Here is a 22754-nt window from a genome sequence, read left to right as displayed (position 1 = left end):
CATGGAATATCAATGGAATGTCAATTCCACAAGGCAACAAAGTATGTGTGCAAAGATAGGTAAAATGCACAGATGTGCATTGCAGCAGTGCATGCTATGTGTACAAATTACATTCGCACACCATTGTGTAGTTTTGAATTTTCTTTTTTTTAAAGCTCTGTATCTCTTGAAGCCTTTCTGTATGGGTGAAAAGAGGAAGCCTTTTTGTATAGTTCACCCCTAATTTATGTTTTATAAAGCTTTAAAAAGAAGGTCCGTCAGTTTGTTTTTCGATAAAAAAGTTAATCTCTCTAATGACTTTGCTGGCATCCCATATACTATCCAAAAACAGGCATTTGGAGAGGGACACAATGTATAGCTGTTTTTTAGGCTAATGCCAGAACCTCAAAGCCAAGATGGAGTTGGAGGCCTTGATACTAAAAGAGAAAATAGATACAATGGGCATAACAGAAACTCTTTTGACAGAGAGAATCAGTGGGATATTGTTATCATTAGATATAAAATCTATAGAAAGGACAAAAAAGGGCATTTGCAGGTTGGTATTGCTCTGTTTATCAAAGAGGGTGTGTGTGGGGAGATGTGTGTGTGTGTGAGAGAGAGAGAGAGAAACTATAAAATGGGGAAGGAACTTCTCAATAGAACCATTGTGTCTAGATGGAAATATTAGGCAGTGACATCTGACTGAGAGAGGAAGGGGAATCAGTTCAAGAGTTATATGCTTCATAGTATGTAGATGAGCCAAGGAGTCCAAGGATGGTACAACTGGCAACTTTTGTGTGGTCAAAATGTACATAGGAAAGTTTTGTCTTTCATTCTCATCACTGCAGAAGACCTCATTGGACTCTTCTTCCTGTCCTTGAATAGACCAGGATATGGATGAGTGTGGAAAGGTCTCTCCATGTAAGGAGTGGATCTACAGTTGAGAAAATGTGTGCAATGAACATGGGCCACCACTAATGGGAGCCATACCTGAATTTCTTACTTAAACCATAATTTCCCTACAAGACTCAACAGGAAGCTCAAAAATATTACTAACCCCTGAATGGCTGGGAAGAAAGCTTTGAAATTTCACATGGTGTTCCTACATGATTGTAGGGTTAAATGTGTGGATGTTCAAGGAGATTAGTTTGCCTGTTGATTTTTAATGATTTTTTTAAAAAATCATTAACAATTAACAGGTGGACTGATCTCCTTGAGCATCAACACATTTAATGGTACCATCATGAGCTATTCCCATGTGAATTTTGAGAACTTTCTCCCCAGCCATTCTGGAGTTATAATATGGGTGTAAAAATGGGAGTGCTGCTCCTTTTATATGAAGGCAAGGAGCAGTATCCTGCAAATGAGGCTTGAATAATGGACAGAGTGGGGGATTCCATTCCAGAACCCTTTTTAATATTCTACCATAAAACAAAGCAGTTACGATACTTTTAAACAGTTTTAGAGATAAATTCATTGAAAATCAACCAATATCCTTGAAAGTTTGCATACATCGACCGCATTCACATGTAACACGAAACCAGAGTTGAAGGGGCCTCCATTTAAAATTTATCTATGTCCAAATGCATGAAACCACAGTTCAGATGGAAAATGGAGCCATGGTTTCTCTCCCCAGACTCTGATTTGTACCTTGCTTTAAAAGGGGTTTAGAAAAATTAATAAAGATAGATCTATGGCTATTAGGCATGGAAGCTAAAAGGAAACTTCATATTCAGAGGCAATGTATCACTGGAAACAAGTCTCTGAGGAGTAAAAAACAAAGCTGTTCCCAGTGCGCTCTGTTTGTAGCTTCTCAGTGGCAACTGGCTGGCAACGGGACTAAACAGATCCTTCGTCTGATCTACCAGGTATCTTCTTATGTTTATTTTGATAACATCATAAATTAATTTAGGATGGGGCCACAGCTCAGCAGTAGAGCATCTCTTTGCTTGCAAAAGGTCCCAGGTTCAATCCCTGGCATCTCCAGCTAGGGTTGGGAACAACTCCTCTCTGATACCTTGGAGTGCCACTGCTAGTCAGAGTAGACAGTAGGGAGCTGGATGGACCAAAGGTCTGACCTGGAATAAGGCAGTCATATGCCTATGACTATTTGAAAACAGAATCCTCCATCTCAATATTCTCCAGAAGTTGTTGGCTTCTGGAAAATATGTATAGCTTCCAAGAGAACTTTAGTATGAGGAAAATAAGATTTGTGCATTCTCATTATCCAAAGTATTGTCTAGACACTCGTGGTTTCTAGCTATGTATTCTAATCAATATAATGATCTGGCATTTTTAAAAAAAACAAAAAACCACCCATAACAGTAATATATGACGTGCTTGTGCTGTTGTGAGACTAAGTGCTTTTAAATAAGCAATTGCCAATTCTACCCATAAGAACAACGGCCTACTTGAAAATAAAACAGATGAAGAAAGAGGCACAAAATTTACAACGAAGAAAGCTGTTCCCTGGCAACTTGGATGGCTGAGGGGTTCCTTACCAAAAATTCTGCGGGTGTAATTACTTGATTGCTGTTTTGGCCACTGCTGTTCAAGACAAAAAGGATTTGGGTGTGTTTTCATTAACAGAAAAGTATCTCTAGAAAACATCCAGTGTTTCTGATACTCTTGTGACTTGCTCAACAGGAAACTCACCCACAGCACCCACCAGCCAGCTTTTTCATATTTTGCCTTTTCCTGCCTACATAAAGGATTTAAGTGGGATGGAAATGGGGCCCAATGAGAAGTCTCTACTTTTATGCACCAGAATCCCTGCCTTATAGAGCTTCTATAATATCCTTCCTCCCACGAACTTCTGCATTCTATTCCACAGTCTTGAGAATTTCTTAGCATAAGGTGTACAAGATTAACTTTTGTGAACTGTATAGGAGTATAACCTGACGGTGTTGGGAGAGTTGTTTCAGCCATGTTTTCATTTCTTTTTGTTTCTGCAGGACTTCTTTGTTCCCCTTAATTATAAAATGGAGGATGCTTTGTTTAGTGTGAAGTCCTCTTTATTTTTAAGTTGTGAAGAACACATTTTTAAAAGGGCAAGACCTGAAACACCAGCACAAAAGGTAGGAAAACAATAGTCATTTGGAAAACAACAACAACAACAACAACAACAGTACTCTTTTATGATTCTGATTCCTAACTCCACCAATCATTGCATTTTTTAAAAGAACAGAACAAGAAAGAGGCAAAAGAGTCTTTTCCTTCCCTTATCTTTTCCCTCTTACACAACACTAGATCCAGGGGTCACTCCATGAAATTGATTGCCAGGAGGTCTAGGACCAACAAACGGAAGTACTTTTTCACACAACGCGTGATCCACTTGTGGAACTCTCTGCCACAGGATGTGGTGACAGCCAACAACCTGGATGGCTTTAAGAGGGGTTTGGATAACTTCATGGAGGAGAGGTCTATCAATGGCTACCAGTCGGAGGGCTGTGGGCCACCTCCAGCCTCAAAGGCAGGGTGCCTCTGAGTACCAGTTGCAGGGGAGTAATGGCAGGAGAGAGGGCACACCTTCAACTCCTGCCTGTGGCTTCCAGCGGCATCTGGTGGGCCACTGTGCGAAACAGGATGCTGGACTAGATGGGCCCTGGGCCTGATCCAGCAGGGCTGTTCTTATGTTCTTAAATCCAAGGCTTTGTAGGAGCTTTCCTTTGGCTAAGATTCCTTTGGCTAAGATTCCTTTGGCTAAGATTCCTTTGGCTAAGATTCCCTGAAATGGATCCCTGAATCCCAAGTTCCTGAATCCAAATCTCTGAGATGGCTCAAGAATGTAGGATTGGGGATGAGCAAGTTCTTCCTCTTTTACTCCATGTGTTGACTTTTACACAGCTGAAGGAAGGCAAGTGACAGATGCTTATTTCTCTTTAGGAACTATTGCTTCTGACATATTCAACTATGTTTTCAGGTTTTTCTGCCCAATGGATTTCTTTCCCCTCTAAGTTCCTGACAGATAAAGTATATACTTTGGGACCATCCAGAGATGCAGAACGCACCCAGCTCTAAGTTCCACCCTTTAAATTCCTGTTGATTTCATCTAAGGGGCAGAATTTGGGCACTGCAAAGCAGACTGGCTCTGCTATTTGGCTGCTTTACTGAGCTCAGATTGCAATGTTTGCAATTGCTGTCCAAGCAATGTTTGTTTTGCTTGGGGAATCTCACTGGGAGCTCTCCCAGGTTCTGAAGAACTTCTCCCTGCTCTCTGAATCCTGCTGCATTTGGAACCTTATATCTGTTGCCTTCTTATAGGTGCCAGCAGAGCTCCAGTCAAACCATATCTAGTTGCAGGTGCCAACTGAGCCCCATCCAAACTATGTTCAGTGCTCTATTGGTTGGTCCTTAATCTGGTTGGTAGAGACCTGTACCTAAATAATATATTGAGCATCACATCTGATATGTTGATTTCCCTAACCAAATATATATCAGGTTAAAAACATAGGAACATAGGAAGCTGCCGTGTACTGAGTCAGACCATTGGTCTATCTAGCTCAGTATGGTCTACACAGACTGGCAGCGGCTTCTCCAAGGTTGCAGGCAGGATTTTCTCTCAGCCCTATCTTGGAGAAGCCAGGGAGGGAAATTGAAACCTTCTGCTCTTCCCAGAGTGGCTCCATTCCCTGAGGGGAATATCTTACAGTGCTCACACATGGCCTGAACACGTGTGTTTCCCTAAAAACAAATGTCATGGGTTGTAGAGAATGCAGAAAATATATGTACAGATCACTCCCTCCGCAGTTAAAATACTGTATTTGTCTTCACTCTAATATATCTTGATAGGAACTACAGAGTAGAGGAAGAAGAGAGAAAATACACAGCGAAAGGGAACAGCAAAAGAAGGGGAAAACAAGAATTCTAGTCAGGGAGATGAAAAATGAGATCATGCTGCAAGAGACACAAGAGCAGACACTTGGGAGGCAGCACCATTGCCTAAACCTTAACTAAAGTGTTTACTGAAATGCTACAGTGGTAGAATAGAGTTAGTTCCAGTAGTAAGTAATGCTGAGAATGTTCTGTATGAATGAACCCCAAATAGGGGAAACAGTGAACTTTTCAGAAGTGTTCCACTCTTATGAGTTTAAGCAAAATAACTAAAAGAAAAAACTCAACCACCACCACCAATAATCTCTTAGGTGGGTTCCAAATGGTTTTTTCCAGATGGTTCCAGATCTCTTAGGTGGGTTCCAGATGGTGTTGTTTGGGAATAGTTGCTCTGTTAAATGATAACTATGATGTCCCTCTAGACTCCATCCCATTTCCGATGCTCTTCAACATCTACATGAAACCACTGAGTGAGATCATTAGGAGATTTGGAGCAGGGTGTTGTCTATATGCTGATGATACCCAAATCTATTTCTCCATGACATCATCTTCAGGAAATGACATAGCCCCCATGCTTGCCTACAGGTGGTAATGGGCTGGATGTGGGATAATAAATTGAAGCTGAATTCAAACAAGATGGAGGTACTTATGGTAAGGGGTCATAAATTGAGGGATGTGATAGAACTTCCTGTTCTGGGTGGGATTTCACCTCTCCCAAAAGAACATTATATTGTTTGGGAGTGCTTCTGGACCCAGGCCTCACCCTGGTTTCTCAGGTTGAGGCTATGGCCAGAAGTGCTTTCTATCAGCTTTGGTTGAGACGACAGCTGTGTCTGTTCCTCGAAGATAATGATCTCAGAACTGTTGTGCCCTCTCTGATAACCTCTAGGCTTGACTACTGCAATTCACTCTATGTGGGGTTGTCTTTGTATGTAGTTCGGAAACTTCCGTTAATTCAAAAAGAGGCATTCAGGTTGGTCTTTGTGGTTTCTCAGAGAGACCATACTATGCCTGTTTAAAACAATTGCACCAGATGCCAATAGGTTTCCAGTCAAAATACAAAGTGCTGGTAATTACCTTTAAAGCCCTGAATGGCTTAGGACTGGGCTACCTGGAAGAGTCCCTTCTTCATCATGATCCCCACTGCACATTAAGATCATTGAGAGAGGTCCATCTCTGGCTGCCACCAGCTCATTTGGTGGCGACTTGGGATCAGGCCTTCACTTTAGTTGCTTCTGGGCTGTAGAATGCATTCTCTACAGATATTCGAGGGATCAATATCAATAGCAACCTCTGAAAGAGCCCTAATGACACCTTTCTTTTAGCCTGGCTTTTAGTGATCCTTGAATGCTCTTAAATTGTTTTAATTTTTAATTTTTTAAATGGCTTATTTATCTTAATAAATCTTATTTATTTATTATCTTAATAATTATCTTATTATCTTATTGTTTTTTATTCATGTGAATCACCTAGAGCCTCTGGATTAGGTGGTATAGAAATGTAATAAATAAATAAAATAAGCAAAAAGCTATGCTTCCAGAACAATAAAACATATTTGTGTATACAAATTAGTAGTTCAAAATACTGCAGTACTTGTGGGAAAATACTGCAGTACTTATGCAGTACTGTAGAAAAGGTGCATGTTTTCCTCTCTAACAGCAGAGTTTTTCCTCAAGAGCGGTGGTATTTTTCAAGTTGCCCTAAATCCATATCTCCAAATTTAAATCACAGTCCCACAAAATCTTTCATCTTAAATCCCAAAGCAATAATCTTTGGGATTATTACGTTGGAAGGAACAAAGATTTAGACTGAGTTCTTTTCCATATTTTCTTGACTGTGCTTGAGTTTCCATGGTTTTATGGGTTGAATGTTTAAATATGACTCCTACAAATTAGTTCTGCCTGTCGTGTTTTGACCTGTGTAATGGCTCATTAAGTCAAGGAAGTAATTGAATGCTGCAGTTCCCATGTAATGAGCATGCCTACAGCACCTATGATGAATATGATAAATGATGATAAAATAAATAACTACTTCCAAGTGTTAATTACTCAAGTTATGCACCTATAGATGGACAGTGTCAGGGGTCCGATACTGGCCAAGGGCACAGGTGGCTAGACCAGCCTCTGGACACTCTGGACCATGGCAGCAGTGGCATAATTCATCTGTTAGACTGGTGCTGCTGCTGCACCTGGCACTTCATATAGAAATAGATTGGGACTACTATTGGTGTACAGATCACCCTGTTGTTCAATGGAGTCTCTAACTGAGCTGACAGACCTGGTTGCAGGGTTGACATTGGAGTAGCCTAGACTGTTGGGGGTCTGTTGGAGGGTGGGGGCGAGGGGGGGACCTTCAATGTTAACTATGGGACCAGGTTGCCAGGGGCAGCTCAGGAGTTCATAGAAACCATAACAACTATGGGCTTATCCCAAGTGGTCTCTGGACCTATGCATGTTGCTGGTCACAAGCTTAATTTGGTCTTTTACTCTCATCAGGGTGGTGTTCAGTGTGGGGACTTCTTATTTCCCCATTGTCATGAACGGACCACCATCTGGTTAAGATAGGCCTTGCAACCACAACCCACCTCTGCAGGGGTGAATGACCTGTTAGGTTGGTCTGCCCAAGAAGGTTATTGTATCCAATAGGGTTCTAAGAAGGCTTGGAAGGGTTTTGAGTTGGCTCTATGATTCTGTCGATGCTCTGGAGCAACTTGGACTAATGAACTTACTAGAGCAATAGACACAATCACGCCTAAGTGTCTTCTCCAGCCCGCTTCAAAATTAGCCCTGTGGTATTTGGAAGAATTACAGGAGCTGAAGCAGCTGGTCTTGTGGTAGCAAGCATGACTTGTCCCCTTAGCTAAGCAAGGTCTGCCCTGGTTGCATATGAAAGGGAGACTAGAAGTGTGAGCACTGTAAGATATTCCCCTCAGGGGATGGAGCTGCTCTGGGAAGAGCAGAAGGTTCCAAGTTCCCTCCCTGGCTTCTCCAAGATAGGGCTGAGAGAGACTTCTGCCTGCAACCTTGGAGAAGCCGCTGCCAGTCTGTGAAGACAATACTGAGCTAGATAGACCAATGGTCTGACTCAGTATATGGCAGCTTCCTATGTTCCTATGTACTAGAGTGCAAATCTGACAGAATTACAACATACATCTGAAGATCTATGCTCTGGCAATCCACATGGCAAGGAAGCAATTCTTTTCTGCCCATATTGCATCCGCAGGCTCACATGCAGCAGAGTTATCTAGGGTTGCTAGTGGGCTAGTATGAGCCCTCTCCCCCTTGAATCCAAATTTGGAGCCATCGGTTACCCGCTGTGATGCTTTTAATGGTTGTTGTTTTGTGGCTTTTTTGCAGACAAAATCTCTTGTATTTGGGCCAAACTGGATTCTACAATTATCAGAGTCTGTTATGGAGATATCCAGCAACTCCTCTTATGTGGTCAGACTGGATCACTATTGGTTTGTGACTCCTAAAGATGTGGGTAAGATGTTTTGGACTGTGTCTCCTACCACCTGTTCTCTTGAACTTTGCCCAACTTGGCTTATTTTATCTAACAATCAGATTATCAGAGAGGATCTGGTAAACATCATAAATGTTTCTCTGAGGGGATAGAATACTCCCTTGTCTTAAGGAGGCCATCATTGCCTGAGGGAGGTAGGATTGGGTGGCACTGTTTTACAAGGGTTCCATTCCTACTTCTGAAGTTCCTGGATAGATTCCATATAGTGTCATGTGCAGACTGCTGCTCTGCAAAGGAAGAGTTATTGTATGGAATTCCACAAGGCTCCACACTGTCTCCAGAGTTTTTTCACATCTATATTAAACTGCTGGAAGAGATCATCAGGAGATTTGGTGGAGGGTGTTATCAATGTTTATTTATTTATTTGATTTAATAAATAATATTTATTTGAATATGCTGATGACACCCAAATTTATTTCTCCATATAAACTTCATTAGGAAATGGCATAACATCTCTAAATGCCTGCCTGGAGGTGGTAATGGGCTGGATGAGGGATAACAAACTGAAGTTGAATCCAAATAAGACAGAGGTACTGATGGTGGGGCGCGGGTGGGCGGGGTGGGACAAGAGAGATGTTTTAGATCTGCCTGTTCTCGATGGGTTTACGCTCCCCCTGAAAGATCAGCTATGTAGCTTGGGAGTGCTCCTGGATGAAGGTCTCTCTGATTTCTCAGGTTGAGGCACTGGTCAGGAGTGCTTTTTATCAGCTTTGGCTGATGTTAGCTACACCCATTTCTGGGGGTAAATGACCTTAAAACACTGGTACATATACTGATAACCTTCAGGCTTGACTGCTGTAATGTACTGTACATGGGGCTGCCTTTGTACATAGTCCAGAAACTACAACTGGTACAGAATACGGCAACCAGACTGGTCTCTGGGACAACTCGAAGGGACCATATAACACCACTTCTGGAAAAAAAATGCACTGGCTGCAAGTGAAATACAAAGTGAAATACTGTGAAACTGCAAGTGAAATACAAAGTGCTGGCTTTTAGCTATAAAGCCCTGAATGGCTTAGGTCTGGAGTACTTAAGATAGTGCCTGCTTTTTCATGATCCCTGCTGCTTATTAAGACATCTAGGGAGGTTTGATTAATGTTGGCACCGGCTTGTCTGGTGATGACTCAGGATCGGGCCTTCTCTGTGGTTGCCCCAGGACTTTGGAATGCACTCCCTATGAAAAGAAGAGCTTCTCCATCTCTGATTACTTTTTAAAAGATCCTTAAAGCAGACCTGTTTTCTCAGGCTTTTAATTAAAATTAATTTTAAACCGTTTGTTTTACTCTGTGAAATAGTTTATAATTGTTTTTATTCTGTGAAAGTGTTTTAATTGTTTTGTTTTTGTTTTTATATTGTAATTTTGGACTATGTACGCCATATATGTGTGTGTGTGTACACACACACACACACACACACACACAGCTGGTATCTAAATATGATGGATGGATGGATAGATAGATAGATAAGGAGCATCCCTTAGAGGCCTTTATAGAATTATTGTGGCCAATGAAAATGAGGAGAGGAGGATCTTGCAAGCAAGCTGCTACAGTCTCAGGGTCCCCAGAAGGGTCAATGATGATTCCTAATACCTCTGTGCCCATAACCTTCATATGCCAGCGTGGTGTAGTGGTTAGAGTGCTGGACTAGGACCGGGGAGACCCGAGTTCAAATCCCCATTCAGCCATGATACTAGCTGGGTGACTCTGGGCCAGTCACTTCTCTCTCAGCCTAACCTACTTCACAGGGTTGTTGTGAGGAGAAACTCAAGTATGTAGTACACCGCTCTGGGCTCCTTGGAGGAAGATGTAAAAAATGTAAAAAAATAATAATGGTGGAGGAGTGATTATCTCAGAGACACCCATGTGTAGAATCCAAGGGGATGAGTTGTGCTATGTAAGGACAAAGAAGTGAAGTGGAATCAGGAATATTAAAAGTTTAATGAAATAGATATTACATACAGAGGGGCAAGTGCAGACTGCTTTTCAGTGCTTTTGCTGCTGGCAGTTTGTTAGCCCCGCCTCTGCTCCAGGACTGGAATACAGGTAACTAAAGCCCCATTGAAAAGCTGTTCTGGATCAAGGAACTGATTAACCAAAAACACCACACCAACTAGGAGGGGACCTGTAGAAGGCTGTTTGCCAAGAACTTCCTGAAACCTGGAGCTGGCCCTGAACTAATGGGGGCATAATTAATCGGACCCAGTAGACATGTATGTTCTTATGTCTTGTGGCATAAGCCTGGGTGTTTTCTTGTTTTTTGTTTTGTAAGACATTTCTTTGTTTCTAGATAAGTGATTACTATTTAAAAAACATAAATATAATTATGATTAAAGTATCCCCCTCTCCATATCAACACTTTGGGACAAAGAGAAGGCATTTGACTGTGGTAGTTGTGGTTTTGTGGAATTTCTTTCCTATTGACAGTTGACATTGTTTGCCTTTGGAGATGAACTAAAATATTTTGGGTTAATGGAGGGTTCAATATCTCCTAAAAGAGTAATAGGTTATCTGACCTCAATAGAATAAACCATGAAGTTTTCATTGTGCTATTACAACTATTTTAATATATATTATTTATTGCATGTCTCCCTGGTTTTATGAATTGGGGTGAGCTCTACATTTTAGAATATATATCCTCTTGTAAATTGGAGCAGAGAGGAAATGTTTATTGAAAAGGGAACATACAGCATTAGTATGGGATATCTGAGAAAACCATGCATATTCAAAATAAGAAAGGATATGGACTGAAAAGGCCTGGACCAAGAAAGAAAGAAAGAAAGAAAGAAAGAAAGAAAGAAAGAAAGAAAGAAAGAAAGAAAGAAAGTACAAATGAAAGGGAACTGATAGGCAGCATTAGCTACAGCCAGCCATATTACTGGCACATTGTGTTCCTGCTTCCTCAGATATCTCTGCCAATTTACCCTTTTTATGACCTCAGGCCACCCCTTTAATTCTAATACAGGAGCACTACAGGAACCTGACTAAGCAGACTGCTAATTGGAATTAATTGTGTGGCACAGAAAAACCAGCAGGGTGGTAACTTTCAATCTCCCATTTGACTTATGACCTGGAGAAATGTCAACAGAGACGAAAGTTTGGGCGGTATATAAATGTGATGGAATAAAATAAATAAATAAATACAATACAATACAATAAACTTATGTACCTCCAGGACAGAGGCTGACACTAACCTAAACTTGTCTGTAGAACAAATTTGCATTTCCACCTTGTGTGCCTCGCCTATTGATACTGCAAATGTCCATCACCATTAGATGTGTCTGGTTTCACTGACTGTGATTGACAGGATCTCTCTGATGAAATCTGGATTGTACCAGTAAAGTAAATCTTTTCTTAAAGCATGCCTCTCTCTCCTGCTCCAAATGTATAACATGCTTCCTGGTCCCTGATCCTTCCTTGGGATAGTGTAGGTAAAGTTCATTGTAATCCTGATGTGCAGGAACTGTGCCATTCCTATTTTGTGTGCACAGAGATGGGCTGCAGAAGGTAGACTGTGGACCAGTGGACCACTTAGCACCTGCTTGTTGTTGGGATTATTGTAAAGACCGCTGGACTGGACCTGCCTTGATTGCAGTCCAGCAGTCATGCCTCTGTTCTTGAGCAAGAGTGCATGCATAGGAGAGCATCACTTAACACAGATTAACTAACTGTTAAGAGAATCTGAGTAATATCTATATAGTTTTGTTGGCTCATATTATATGTTATATTGATTGGTATTGAACTGTTGATTTGAATGAATTGGAATGAACATAGGTTGAAGTGTTTCAATTAAGAAAAAGAAAAAGAAGGGGGGGGAGAATCTGAGTGGGCATTCTCACTGTGTAAAATTTATTTATTTATTTAAATGTGTATTATCCTGCCTTTTCAACATTTAGGTCCTCCATTAAAAACACAGAGAGACCACCCAGGACTGGTCCACTCACTTTGTGTTTTACAGTGCCTGGCACATTTGTTTCCGCTTAAACCAAAAGTTAAAAGGTGTAATGTGAGTACTGACAAATCAGTCTGGGGCCATCGCATACCTGTCAATAGGAACATGTTGGCAGGCATGCCACTGTGTGAGTAGCCAAAGGAAACGAAGTATTGATTCTTGAGTGAATGGACTGATGGTCGGGTGGTGTGTGTGGGAGATTTACTGCTTATACATGTATTTACAATTTTACATCTTTATTGAAATGCATGCGCCTTTTGTTAAATAGTGAAGTCAAATGCCTCCACCCCACCAACCCTTTTAAACACAGTCAGCAGGTTTTGCTTCGGCTTCCTCGCCTGCAAACGAGGAAGGGATAGAGTGACGGCCGCGGCCAGGAGTCAACAACAACAACAACAACGCGCCGGGCGGGAGGCTGAAGGCAGCGCTTGGCTCGTGTGGAACTGCTTGCAGCATAGACGAGCCAGTTTTGACTGACAGAGGAATTGCCGTTGGTCGGCGGCGGCGGCCGCAGCAACGACCGTTAGTCTGGGAGATGGTGTCAACCGCCGCGCCGCGCGCCGACAGAACAAGAGCCACTGCACACTTTCGAATCTGGGCGCGCGGAGCTGGGTGAAGAGGGAGGGGGGGAAGGAGGAGTCACGCGCGGCTTCACAGCTCTGGCACGCTCTACTCTATTCGACAACCCCCCCACCCTCCATTTCCACACTGCTTACACCGCTGCCTCCTCCTCACCGCCCCCCCCCCGCGTTTATTCTTCCAGGCGCTGCCTGTCCGTGTGCCTCCTACGTGCGTTCCACTTGGTACGGCCCACCTGGAAGATCATGGCGATTGATGGTAAGTAGGCCAATAACGGGCTCTACTCCTCTTGAATAACCCCCCTCCCCCTCCCCTCACCTGGGCAGCGGACACAGGAGCAAAGGGAAGGGGCGAGCATGTGGGTGGGGGCTCCCCGAGGGGAGGGCACAGAACAAACTAACAAACAAATAAATTTGGGGAGTCGGGGTGGGGGTGAGGAGCGAATGATGGGGTCGTCCTGGGCTACTCCTGAAGTGTACCGAATAATCCCCTGTAGGGGGCCAAGGGGGGCGCTCAGGCAGCTTTCCGCTTGTGGTGCCAGCAGCAGGCTCTGTCACAGCCCGACCACAACAGGAGCTACCCCCGTGGAGTTAAAGCTGCTTTGTGTGCAGAAAGCGAGAGACTGTAACACCCCCCCCCCGCATATACACATCCCGATATAATAATGGTGGGCAAATGTTCTGTAGTGTGCTTCTAGGGATCTGCTGGGTTTATTTCATCTCTTCCTCGCTTCTTCTTGTTGTTTTGAAAGAGATGACTCTGAGGTAAATATAACCATTAATCACCTCTGGAATAATAGTGGCCACACCAGTTTTCTCTCACTCCAGGCTCTCCCCTACCACAGTATTTGCCAGTTGTGAGTTATATAGACCAGCACCCCGCGCGTCTTGGTGGTGCCACAGGCAGCTACTCCAAGTGCATTGAAAATAATTGGGGCAGACGGTGGGAAATACACGTTTTGCTCCCCCACTTTCCCCCTCCTCCACCATTGCAGGTCTTGCTTTCGCTGCTTTAAATGGCCGAGGTAAATAAATCCAGTAGCCTAAATCCCTCCTTCTCACCCCTCTTCCCCAGTTGGTTTCAGCAGGGTGTTTTGTGTTTGGAAACAGGCAGTGTGCAATACTCCTCTTTTTTGCTTGCTCCATCTTCTGGAGATGCTGCCCGACTCAGCCCTAGATACAGCCTGTTGTGTGGAGTGTTTCCAAGGTCTTTCTGCACTCTTGGAATAAGAGGAGGGTTCAAAGAACCCTAAGTCGGATGTTACATGTCACTCATGGAAACACATGCAGCATAATGCTCCATCCCTGGAAAGGTCTGAGAAAGAGTTTTCGGCAGCTGCTTCACAACTAAAATTCCACAACTAAAAATCCAGGAAGCTCCACCTTCTTCCTCACTTCCGAAGAACTGTAGTTATTGTTCTTTCTGTGCTGAGTGATTTTAAATACCTGCTTTAATTTTTGTTGGGTGTAGAGATAGAACGGACACTCGGTGTAGGTGCTGATATTGCAGGAAAAAAGAAACACTGCTACTGTTGAACTGAAAAATATAAAACCTCTCAATCACTTATTTAAGAGAAGCACAGTTCTAAAAGAAACTAACACTTATCCTTTAACTGTGTTCTCTACCTGAAGCGAAAGTTTGCCTGAAAACTTTCTCACTTTTATCGATTCTCCTTGTTTCTATCCTTTTTAAAAAATAAATGTTTATGTGGTTAGTACAGTAGAGTGAATGGGTCCATACTGTGTAAGTTGCTGTGTGCAGTTATACTTGTTCAAGAACCCACAGGGAGTCATCTGTAGTGAGATTTGTTTCTGTGTTTAAGCATCTTGTGAGAATAAAAGGCCTCTATAAAGCTGTTAAAATAGGTTTCAATAAATGGAGATGTGCTGTTTCTAAAGAAGTCAATCATTTAAAATCTATCCACATGAAGAAAAGCCTAAGTGAGACTGATTAATATTCTGCCTAGCTCATTGTCCTGTCCTGGTTTATATTCTTTGTAAAGTGTTTAACAGCACAGGACTTTAACAGAGTAGTACAGTCTCTGCTGACCACGTCCACTGCAGGCTGTCTGATGTTTTGGACCTGCCTCAGAAAATTGTAGGTTCTGATCATCTTTATTAATAACCATCGCTATCTTCAGTATTCTTGTCATGTATAATTTGTGCACTTTGCTTTGTTTTTCTTCTACTAAATGAGGGAGACTCACCTGCAAATGTGTGAAAATGTGATAGAATTGAAAATATGGTATTATTCTAATTAATCATCTTTAATTATGAAACCAGAGGAGGAGAGGCATATGTTGATATTTCTGAGCATTTTGCTTCTTGTAATACATTTTAAAGTTCCTTTTAGCTACCATTAAATCTAAGATTTCCAAGATCTCACCTGCTTTATACTGTAGGTTTTTTATGAAAAGTCTGAATGGGGTATGCATTTTTGAGAGAACATTTTGAGAAAACTTTGACTGTGAGCTGTGATTAATTCCCTTCCTTGTGATACAAGATAACTGTATTTCAAGGCTAGAGAAAATATAGATGGTCTCCTTTTTATGGATCTTATTTCATACTCATGCCGTTTTTGATGAACTGAGTCCAACTCAACAACTTAAAGAAATGTTTATAACAACATCAACAATAATGACAACTTATTTTCTTACTGTGCTTACCAGTTGCTGGTGTGTACTAATTTGTACCTAATAACTGAAGCCTATATATTAATAGTACTAGTTGGTACCTAATAACTGGAGCTTATATATCAATTGTACTACATACTATGTGAGAACTGGATAGCAGAACTTCACTGAACTAAGTTGAAATTATGAATATATGTGCATATCTTTGATATTAGATTTGTACATATGTTTCCTAATTAGATTTACTGCATAGGCTGCCTTCCTCCAAAAGTTGGAACTCAATGAAAATAGTCAATTAAAATTCCATTTTACAATAAAATACAATAATTGAACCAACCATTTAAAACCAACAATACACAAACAACCTTAACAGGAAAAAACACACAGCAGACCAAACATAAGACCACAAGTTACCAAGTTAAAAACGCTAAACAGAACAGCAGAACATCCAAATGTGAAAAGAAATATCCTAGATTGTTGAAATATATAATTAAAACTCTATCGAGTGGCATGCCACCAGATCCCATAGAAATAATTTGGTTTACTTATCTTACTCTAAACTTGTTGATCAATGTACAGAAATCAAACACAATTTTTCCAGTGTTAAATGGTGGTGAGTAGGCAACATTATTGAAATGAACATCAATGATAGCATTAATATTGTCTGAATAATGATTAGTAAAGAATATAGGAAATGCTCAGGAAAGGTAATTGTATAAACTGTTTACACTCTAGACTCAGTTCAGGTATCATGCCAAACCATGTTTTGTGCTAACCATACTTTAGAATCCATTGTTTAGTTCTAATTATGGATTAACCATATTTTAGTTTATTGGATTAACCATAATTTAGTTTGCGCTTCTAAATGTACAGCAGACAAATTATAGTATAGAGCAGTTTGCATGCTTTCATTTCCCTTTTTCTCAGCACTCAATTTCTTAGGTTCATAAATTCACTTATATTTCCATGGTGCACTAGCCTTTGCAGCTGGCATGATTTTTGTAATTATGGTTTGTCGGTTGAGACATCATGCCAAACCATAATTCACTCAAAGCATGGCTGCAAATCCACTTCAAACTTATGGTTTCTGATTCTCAGATGTGGATTTTCTGGAAATTTCTGAATTGGGAAATTTTATGGAAAGATTTCCCATAACATTACTGTACAAATTTTCCTTATACCCTAAATAGATTAAAATTTGATTTGACATGTTTTTTGACCTATTTCATTCATTCATTCGATTTCTATACCGCCCTTCCAAAAATGGCTCAGGGCAGTTTACACGGAGAAATAACAAACAAATAAGATGGATCCCTGTCCCCAACAGGGGATCCCTGTCCCCTATTTAACAGTTAAAAAAACCCACCTCCACCATATTAATTTCCCACACTGTATCTCTAAGGTTTTTCAAGTAGCAAAGTAGTTGTACTGAAACATTTGATGGTCGGTGGGATCAATACAGGCATTTAGGCATTTAATGTGCTTTAATTGTTATACTGAAACAAATTCAAAACTTTACGTGGAAAGAATTTTTTATTGGAACACTCAATAAGTAAATAAAACATATGTACCCTCTCACACACTTTCTAGGTATAATCACCTGAAAAAGAGTAATTTCAACATTAACATTGCTGAACTTGCCTAATATTGCATTGGTATCCATTCTTGTTACTAATGAATTTTATGAAACAATGCTGGACATCCAGACTAGCATTGTGAACATGCAGCAAGTGTGAGTTCCAGACTATCTCTTCAGTACTACTTGAGTGAGGGAAAGGGTGATTTTTGCCAATATCCCCTTGCCACCAGAAGAATTAAGTATGGGAAATTCTGGATAATTTTCTGTTTTGGGAAATTCTCTGCAGAAAATTTTCTACCCCACATCTCTGCTGAATCTTGTTTACTGTCTAATCATGAACAATGGCTTATCAATTCATACTTTAATTCAGACATTATGCCAAACTGTTAAGTTTTCTTAACCATAAATTGGTACAATGCCTGAATTGAGCTGCTGATAATCACATTCCTAAAGCTACTTGTCTGCAAGTAATCTTATTGGTTTTCACTGAATTGGGATTGTTTAGCAATCAAGACAATTCTAAAGCCAAAATTATGGGTGAAGTATGTATTTGCTATACTTTCTGCTGCTTTTGTTGAGATTGTTTATGTTCCAGTGTAACTCCAAGTGGAATAATACTGCTACCTTATTTTGGAATAATTGAATTGTGTTTGTCATATGCCAGAATATCAAAACTTGATTCAAAAGTATCTGGAAATTGTGAGATATAAATATAACTATATAAACCATTTGATAATTTTTTTGTTGAAAAGTAGTTGATAAATAATAATAGGAAAAGTAGTAGTAGTAGCAGCAACAACTATTTCAGTGAGTGACATTTGAAATTCAGTAGTTTGTTTATGTAAGGCTTAATGTTTAAATTGAAAAAGTGAATTATTTTACATGTGGCAGAAGAAACTTTGTCCTACAATTCTAGAAATACTGCTGCACCTGGAGTTGTTAAAGATATAATGCATAAACATGCCTATTGGCAGTGATGATCACTGTTCACTCTAAAAGGGATTCCCAGATATTGTTTATTACAACTCCCAGAATCCCCAGCTGCAGTGGCTTTTGCTTGGGGATTATGGGAGTTGTGGTCAACACCTCTTAGAGAGAGCATTGGTGATGATCACATTTCATAACACCTGTCTTATATAACAATTATAGAATATTGTGTAGCATTATAGTACAGCATTATATACATACTAATGCTTTTGATTGGGCTACTTTTTAATAGCTGGAAATTTTATTTTGCCCAACAAAGGGCTTTGTTACTAAAAAGCTTTCATACTTCTGTGCTAAGAGGAACAGATGCAATACATAGATTCATTTATATATTATGTATCTCATGTAAAGTCTAAGGAAGTAGAAGAACAGACTAATAACCAACATTGTGAGTGAGTTTTTAAGGTATTTCAGTGTATTAAAGGATACTGGCACTGGCTATTGCACTAGCTAGTTGCAAAAAGTCCAGAGCTTGCGTTCCAGATTAATGTTGCGTTAGCGCAACAGAGCGTGCTTGCACAACAGGGTATAGAAGTAGGCATCTGCATTATGTTCTGCTATACTTGTGCAAATGCAATGCCTGCACAAACTGACCAAGAGCCCAAGGGATGGGGCATAGCATTCACACACCTATGCAGCTTTCTTGCATGTGCACAACTTTGTTCATTGCATTAGTGCAATGTCTTGATGTTAACCATTGTCAGAAAATGGTCAAAGCTTACCCAAAGAAGGGTTAAGATAAGTTTATAAGTTTGGAAATATTTGATATTGTTTTTCTACTTCTTAATTATCTTTTTATGAACAGGTGGAGAAAGAACCTGTGGCGTACATGAACTAATTTGCATTAGAAAAGGTAAAAAGGCTTTAAAATGTTACTTATTTAATGTTTGATAATTAGTGGATTTTGCAATAAGTCTGCAAAAGTTTCTAGCTCACAAAAATTTGTACTATATCTGACCAATTTGTGGTACATTCATCACCTGAAAGAAAAATGGTCCATGTTTCCCTTCCTGTTTGCCTGTAAGTGATTCTTACTCATTACAGACTATCAGGTCAGTGGTTATTTATTAAACTGTACATTGAATTCTCAAAAAAATTGCCTTTGTTTAATTCTAGGTATTCTTAAGAATTCTAGCCACATTGTATATGTTTGCATGCAATATGTTGTGATGCCATTGCAGTTCAGTTCTTAATGGACTGCAGCCTTCATGTAAAAAACAATAGTAAGATAACAAATTGTATAGTTAGTGTGTTGAGGATTTGGACTGAGAAGACCTTGATTCAAATCCTACTTCAGCCATAAAGTTTATTGGATGACTTAGGATCAATCCCTTATCTCTCAACTAAACTAGAGCAAAAATGGGATAATCTCACCTCCCCAAAACATAGTGTACTGAGCTCCTTGAAAAAAGAGTGAAATATACATATTATGAATACATGAAACACAGGTTGGGATCCAAAGAGCTATTTTAGGGCTTAGTCATGCCCAGTTGGATTTTTGGCTGTTAAAAAAAAAAAAAAAGCACCCCTTATTCTCTGGCCCCATTTCGCCATAATGCCAAACCTCAGGTAAACGTGCCAGAGGTTGGAGTTTGTGATCATCTGAATGTGTGAAGCCGTAGTTTCATCACCCAACCTTGGCTCCATTTTAGCTTTTAAACCTGAATTCTAACCCTTGGTTTGTAGTGAGTTTTGCTGCCGAAATCTGAAGTTTGAAGGCACCATTGTGTCTTCCGAATTCTGCTGCTATAATCTGGATTTTGTGCGCAAGTTCCTCCCTCACCCATAGAGAGGTCAGCTCAGAGCAGCCCAGAAATGCATCAGTTTAGGGCAGCTGCATTTCTTGCTGGTTGCCTCTTAGAGCTGATGCTCCGCCATTGCCATTTCCTTACTTCTCCAACTGCTACTTGGCAACAGGGATGCTGTGTCCTTGGAGTTCATGCATTTAAAGGGACAGAACCACACTGGGGCAAGCCTGCTTGCTTCTATGTGTTTGGACCTTGTGTGCTCCTGAACAAAAAAAGGATAGGAGGACAAGACAGAGACAGCAGGAGAGGTCTCCAACACTGCAGTACTTTGTGCATAAATGCATTAAGCCCTATTAACACAAATAATTGAATGTATTTCTGACTATACATATCTCAATTGCCTGCAGTTTCCCATCCTTCCATCATAAGAATGAGGGCTTGCATGCGGCTTTATTTTCATGTGGTTGTTGACTATACCCACCCCCACCCCCCCCGAACACTGCTGGCTGCATGCATGAGGTAGACGCCCCATCACTCCTTTTCCCTCACATGAAGAGATCAGGGTAGTGCCTCATGCCCTGCTCCTCTGACAGTCTACATGGAAAATTGCCACCAGCCATGCACTTAGCATTCCACAACGTCTTTGCCATCCATGATTGGCACTGGCACTGCCATGCAAAGCAGCCAGACCAGGGATGGAAGCAGGAAGGTTTGTGTGAAGTTGTGGACGGAGGAAGAGACAGGTATTCATGGACCTCTGGACCGCTGACCATGTCCAGTCACAACTGCAGCAGCAGTTCAGGAATGAGACAACCTTCAACTGGATCTATAGGCAGATGGCACAGAGGGGCTTCCAGTGCACTGCGCACAGTGCAAGAAAAGAGAGCAGTTTATGAAGAAGAAATTCAAGGAGGTGAACACCCACAACAAAATGTCAGGAGTGGAGCTGAGGACCATGCCACATTATTACCAGCTGGCATCAGTTCTCCTGGATTGCAGACACATAATGGCTGGGAGTGGACACCCCATCCCACAGAAGAGGCAAAGGGCAAGCCAAATGGCACCAGCATGCCAGGGAGCAGCTATGTCAGCCTCCGCCTCTTCAACTACCACCACCGCCTCTGCCCGTCCAGGTAGTTCCATGGCAGCCACAATCGTGGTTCAGCATGCAACTATGTCAGTGTTACAGACTTGGGTCACAAAAGTTGCAAGTTGCTCAGGGGTGGCAAGCTAGATAGGCAAGCCTCCTCTTCCCATGGAGCACACATGTGAAGCTGTTTTCACTGAAACTTCTCAGGAAGGCAGAGAGTGCAGTGACCTAGGGGTGTGCAAACCGGCTGGATGTTGAGCCAGTTTGATATTGAGCTGGTTCGGTTCGATGGCTCAGGGTCGAACCAAACCACCCCCTGATCCCAGACTGAACACCCCCGGGGTTTGCGGACCTTTTTTAGTTACATATATATGTATGTTTATCTATCTATCTATCTATCTATCTATCTATCTATCTATCTATCTATCTATAAGCTTTACTCCCCTCTGGGGAGCTCCTGAAGGTGGCAGGGAGGGGGTCTGTGGAGGTTCCCCTTCCCCCCCACTGACTCTCTCTATAGCCTCCTCTGGCCGATTCGGCCAGCTCTTCACCTGTTTGGGCGCTCTTCAGCCGTTTTCCGGCCTTCACCTGGCAGCCAGGTGGCCATTTTGGAGGCCGAGCGCCTGTGCACTGCCACGGGCTATACAGAGATGCAGTGTGCAGGCGCTCGACCTCCAAAATGACCAACTGGTGAAGGCTGAAAACCGGCTGAAGAGCGCTCAAGTGGGTGAAGAGCCGGCTGAATAGAGAGCTGGTTGAGGGGGAGGGGGAACCTCCATGGACCCCACCGCCGCTGCCTCCAAGAATTCCCCGAACTCCCCCTGAAGTTCGAGGGGGTGCTGGACCGAACTGGCTTGGTATTGCAAAGATGAACAACTGGAAATAAACTACCAAAAAACTAAGATCATGGCCTTCACAAGAAGACCAAAGATCTGCCACTGGAGTATCAATGGCCACAGAATTGAACAGGTCACCTGTTTTACATATCTGGGGGTGATTCTCCAGGCCTCTGGTGCAAGAAAGGCCCACTGTGAACATGTTGCCCTAGAGGCACAGAGGAGCTCCGCTGCCATCTTGAGGTTCTTTGAACTAGAGGTGGTCACTATGTACCTGCAGCGCTCAGACTATATGAAGCCAAGCCACTGGCACAATTACTCTATGGTGCCCACCCAGGACCCCCCTCCAATGTTAGTATATTGGAGTGTCGAGTCTAAATTACTAAGAGCGGCCTTACAGGTACCTTGCTGTATCTCCAGTGCCACTTTGCGTCTGGAAACTGGCATTATAAAAATTGAGGCCAGAGTTTGGATGACCTCTCTCAATCACTGGCTCAAACTAGCCCTTTGCCCACAGGGTCTGGCCCCATTAATGCTGCAGGACAACTTCCAATCTTCCTGGAAGCAGGCAGTCGATAATAAGGTGGCACTATTGGGCTTCTCACCATCTCACCTCCTTGCTATGGGCAGTGACAAGGCGAAAACAGCCATCAAACAGAGGATCCTGGACACGGAATGCCAGGTATATCTAAGTATGGTATCTAGCCTCAGACAGCTCTAGGTTCATGGTATCCCCAACCTATATATTTGACTCAGCTGGATATACCAAGTCATAGAAGGGAGTTCACTCTTGCCCGCTGTCATGCCCTTCCATCCGCTGTGCTGGAAGGCAAATACAGGAAGAGCTCATTAATGGAAAGTCTTTGCCTCTGTGCCTCTGGGGATGTGGAAACTACAGAACACTTACTTTTCCTGTCCATTTTATAAAGATAGCCGGGCGAAACTCATATTTCCTCTACTTCTCAACTACCCTGGCCACCCTAGTCAAGTCTACACTAAGATGCTGCTCTTGGATGAA

The 22754-nt window shown here is 41.8% G+C and overlaps 1 protein-coding gene and 1 long non-coding RNA gene across 27 annotated transcripts in view; one reads left to right on the top strand and one right to left on the bottom strand.

Annotated features, from left to right (window-relative positions):
• Positions 1-12814, bottom strand: part of LOC128351363 (uncharacterized) — a 95364-nt gene extending 82550 nt beyond the window's left edge. Inside the window, exon 1 of one of the 2 annotated variants that reach the window (XR_008319737.1) lies at positions 11528-12814. This is a non-coding gene — a long non-coding RNA (uncharacterized LOC128351363). The remainder of the gene's footprint in view (positions 1-11527) is intronic. The other variant, XR_008319738.1, reaches the window with a different exon arrangement.
• Positions 10406-22754, top strand: part of SYT14 (synaptotagmin 14) — a 145137-nt gene continuing 132788 nt past the window's right edge. For 4 of the 25 annotated variants that reach the window (XR_008319686.1, XR_008319683.1, XM_053310649.1 and 1 more), the window contains exons 1-2: positions 12096-13122; positions 18868-18915. Coding sequence is in view for 6 of the 25 variants with exons in the window: in XM_053310747.1 (XP_053166722.1) it covers positions 10545-10546; positions 13049-13122; positions 18868-18915 (124 nt within the window). In the remaining 19 variants the exon portion in view is untranslated. Of the gene's footprint in view, positions 10547-12095; positions 13123-13196; positions 13629-18867; positions 18916-22754 lie in introns of those variants that run through there. The other 21 variants (XR_008319699.1, XR_008319698.1, XM_053310716.1 and 18 more) reach the window with 17 other exon arrangements.

Source organism: Hemicordylus capensis, chromosome 1, assembly GCF_027244095.1.
Source record: "Hemicordylus capensis ecotype Gifberg chromosome 1, rHemCap1.1.pri, whole genome shotgun sequence".
Taxonomy (NCBI): Eukaryota; Metazoa; Chordata; class Lepidosauria; order Squamata; family Cordylidae; genus Hemicordylus; species Hemicordylus capensis.
The sequence above is the reverse complement of the archived record's forward strand: the minus strand, read 5'-3'. Positions and strand labels throughout refer to the sequence as shown.